This window comes from Choristoneura fumiferana, chromosome 27, assembly GCF_025370935.1.
Source record: "Choristoneura fumiferana chromosome 27, NRCan_CFum_1, whole genome shotgun sequence".
NCBI lineage: Eukaryota > Metazoa > Arthropoda > Insecta > Lepidoptera > Tortricidae > Choristoneura > Choristoneura fumiferana.
Window position 1 is genome coordinate 1,922,903 of NC_133498.1, and position 4,398 is coordinate 1,927,300.

The window sequence follows — 4,398 nt, forward strand, 5'->3', positions numbered from 1 at the left end:
AGAAAAGAAACGTCAAAATATTGCGTCTTGGTCGCCTTGGTTGTTTTGATCATGATCATGCATTTCAGTGATTTGTGAAAGTGAATTAAGAGATTTTTGCCTTTTCAGTGGTATTTAAATCAAAAAAACATTTAACTCTATAACAATCAAAGCATGTTTGAAGTATTAAATGATTGATAGTAAGATGATAATTATCGATTGTTGCCTTTTTGTTGCAGAAAACATTTTCACCAGTGCAAAATCGAAACGCACACAGGTGTTACCATTTCTGTAAATATAGTAGAACCTACATTTTATACTGATTTCTAATTAAGCCAATAAATATAATTTTAAGTCATTAAACCTTTTTATCTGATTAATTAAATAAATTAACATAGTACATAATTTATGGAAACAGCAAGAATTTTTGAAAGAAAACATTTTAAATAATTGGAGTAATTTAAAAATACTATAAGGCAACATTACGTACAATTGTCATAATTTCCCCGTGCTACAAAAGGTTAACATTTTCTTTCATTCAACCAAAAATATTATCGAAGATGATAATATAAAGATCTTATATTCGTTAAGATATATTACAAATACAACTTCTAAGATAAGAAGGAAAATTCCTCCGTATTTATTACCGTTTATGTAAGTATGAAAATATTGCACCATGTTTCATTTGTTTTCGGCGTAACACTCCAGACTTTACAACAAATTATTTTTCTAATTTTTTTACATAAATATAATACAGTTCGACTGTTGCTAGCTAACGTCATTCACTCCCTAACATTGTTATATATTAAAAACACGATTATTTAATCGTTTTCGAAAGAGACACCCGAACCTTGCGATTTTATAATTTGAAACTCATTTTACGTAACTGGAACTTTTAAAACCAGTGAGTGATATGTATATTTGCAGGAGAATTGAGGCACAAAGTCGTTAAACGGTAAAATGTACGCGCGACTCCATAATTGCGGATGGAGGGGCCTTCAAAGTCGCTTCACATCAACAAGATTTTCCAGCGGAGGCATATTGCGAAAAAAGGAAAATGTGCCCCAAAAAATTGAAGCCGGGAAGACGGTCCATGGCTTCCTTTGTAAAAATATTGAACATATCAAAGAATACAATATGACTGCATTTCTATTGACACATGAAAAGACAAAAACAGAGTATCTTCATTTAGAAAGAGATGATGCAAACAATGTTTTTTCAGTTGGCTTCCGTACTACACCTTTAGATTCCATGGGCACTCCACATATTCTAGAACACACTGTACTATGCGGCTCAGAGAAATATCCAGTTCGAGATCCCTTTTTCAAAATGTTGAACCGATCTCTGGCAACATTTATGAATGCATTAACAGGCCCTGATTATACATTTTACCCATTCTCTTCGCAGAATGAAGTAGATTACAGAAATCTTCAGAAAGTGTACTTAGATGCTGTGTTCAAGCCCAACCTGCTACGCTTAGACTTCTTGCAAGAAGGGTGGCGATTAGAACACACTAACCTTGAAGACAAAACATCAGAGTTGGCTTTCAAAGGAGTTGTTTATAACGAAATGAAGGGAGCTTTCTCAGAGACAAACTCTTTGTTTGGTCAAAAGTTCATCAACGCCATACTTCCTAAAGGCACTTATGGATATGTATCTGGTGGAGACCCTTTGTGCATTCCTGAATTGTCACATGAGCATTTGAAAAACTTTCATGCGACCCACTACCATCCGAGTAACGCGAAAATCTATTCCTACGGGAACTTTCCTTTAGATTCTAACCTCAAAATGCTGAATGAGACATACTTGAGTTACTGTGAATACTTAGATCCGTCAAATACAGTTGTAACACCACAGGAAAGATGGAAGATACCAAAACATGCCAATATAAGCTGTAGAGTTGACCAGTATGGCGGTCCCATTGAGAAACAAAACCAAATTGCTATAGGATTTGTCATGTCGGACATTACTAACATATTTGACACTTTTATGCTGACTGCTCTGGCTGAGCTCATGCTGATTGGTCCAAATTCTGCTTTCTACAAAAGCCTAATAGAAAAAAACATTTCTGGTGGTTACAATGGCCTCACAGGTTATGACAATCAAATAAGAGACACTCTATTTGTTGTAGGCTTAAGAGATGTTGAAAAGTCTAATTTCAAATTAGTTGATGACATTGTTACTAAAACGATTCACGAAATATACGAAAAAGGCTTTGAGAAGGACCACATTGAAAGTGTGTTGCATGGTTTTGAACTTTCGGTTAAACACCAGTCACCTAAATTTGGTTTGAATGTTCTCTTCAACCTGATGCCTCTCTGGAACCATAATGGACCTATCCTAGATGCTCTCAAAGTGAATAAGCTACTGAAGGAACTAAAACACAGCCTTTTGAAGCCCAGCTACATTCAAGACACATTGGAGAAATACTTCATTTTGAACAATCACAAACTGATTATGACCATGCAACCAAACCCTAAATTTGATGACATTTTCAATGAAGCTGAAGAAAAGGCTTTAAAAAGTAAAATAAAAGCCTTGAGCGATGCTGACAGAGAAGCCATTTATAATGAAGGTCTTGCATTGTCCAGAGCACAGAAGAAGGAACAAGATTTAGATATTCTACCTTGTCTCAAAATTAATGAAATCACACTGAACAAAACAGCACCCCCTATAAAGCATACACTGGCAGGAACAGTGCCTTTGCAGTTATTGGAAGCCAACACCAATGGGGTGACTTACTTTAAAGGTGTACTAGGAACTGAAGGACTAAACGAAAAACAAAGAGGGTTACTGCCATTTTTCAACTATATTTTGGGCAAATTCGATACCAAATCTTACAACTATAGAGACTTTGACAAACACATCAGCAAATCCACATCAGGGTTAAGCTTTACGTCCCATATCACAGAGCACATAGATCAAGGAGACCAATACGAACAAGGTTTGCTTATTTCAAGCCACTGTTTGGACGAAAATCTGCCAAAAATGCTTGATATCTGGAGGGAGATCTTTGCTAAACCTAATTTCCAAAACGAGGAACGCCTTAAAATGCTGTTAACTAACTACTGCTCATCTTTGACCACTGGAATTATTGACAGCGGACACGTTTTTGCCATGCAAGCAGCAAGATCCTTAGTGTCGTCTGTAGACGCTTGCAAGGAAAAACTCCAAGGTTTACACCATGTGATGAGCATGCAAGAAGCCCAGAACAAATACAGTATTAGTGAAATTGCAAGCACAATTGATGAAATTTCTAACCAAATTTTAACAGGAAGCAATTTGAGAGCAGCATTCCATTATTGCAACACGAACACAGAAGTTCTGCCGGCTGTGGAGAAATTCTGTGCAGATTTAAGCAAAGACAGCAAGGACGTAAATCGCATCAATTGGATTGACTCGGAAAAAATGCCTGACACGAAACGGGGCCTTCATATATCAATGAATATACCCGTCAACTTCTGCTCCAAAGTTATCCCAACTGTGGCTTATTCTCACCCAGATTATCCGAAGCTACGAGTATTATCTAAGTTTTTGACGTCGAAATACCTCCATCCTATTGTGAGAGAGCAGAATGGCGCCTACGGCGGCGGCGCAGCGCTGACACTCGACGGTATCTTCAGCTACTACTCTTACAGAGATCCCAATTCAAGGATCACCATGGATGTTTTTGACGACACGGCAGATTGGGTCTCCAAAAATACTAGCCTAGTGGATGATCAGAACTTGTTCGAATCTAAACTGTCGATTCTTCAGCAAATGGACCAGCCCGTCGCTGAATACATGAAAGGCATAGACCTCTTCCTTTATGGCCTGTCTTATGACATTTGGAAAACGCAGAGGGAGCGTGTTCTAGCAGTGAACAAAGAAGACCTGATTGAGGTCTGCCAGAAATACTTGGGCAGTGACAAGTGGGCCGGTAAATGCGTGATCGGAGAAGGTGCATCTCAGCAACTGACCAAAGAAGGCGAGGAGTGGGATAAGATTAGTGGCCCCCAGCAGTAAACTGAAGAACATGATAAAAGTTATGGTCAGAATGGTAGAATTTAGTATTGATGGACTTCAGTCGAAGTTTGATGACACGAAAAGCTTAAGTTGTCTTTTTCGTAAGCCAACAGAGTAATATCAGGCAAAGACATTATGCGTGATGCTAACAGTGAAGAATAGAGAAGATTATCACTATTTGTCAGTTAAAAATAGCAGTATTTGAGCTGCTGCAAACAAAAAATGGTGTCATAAACCTCATGTAAATCTTTTCCAATCCAAAAACATGTTACTACCTATTACTAAATTTAAAACATAGCACTGTGTTAAGTTGAAATGTAAAGAAGGATTACATCACTCTAAAATGATGCTTGTTATTGGTTATTTATTGAAGAGTATTACGCAAAGTTAGATAAATAAATATTTTATTCTCAA

At 37.2% G+C, this 4,398-nt stretch overlaps 1 protein-coding gene across 1 annotated transcript; it reads left to right on the plus strand.

The window, feature by feature from the left end:
* Positions 1 to 481: 481 nt before the first annotated feature.
* LOC141443573 (presequence protease, mitochondrial) lies at positions 482 to 4,398 on the plus strand. Its single transcript, XM_074108881.1, has 2 exons — positions 482 to 633; positions 907 to 4,398. The coding sequence occupies exon 2, from the start codon at positions 940 to 942 to the stop codon at positions 3,982 to 3,984; it is 3,045 nt and encodes a 1,014-aa protein (XP_073964982.1). The 5' UTR covers positions 482 to 633; positions 907 to 939; the 3' UTR covers positions 3,985 to 4,398.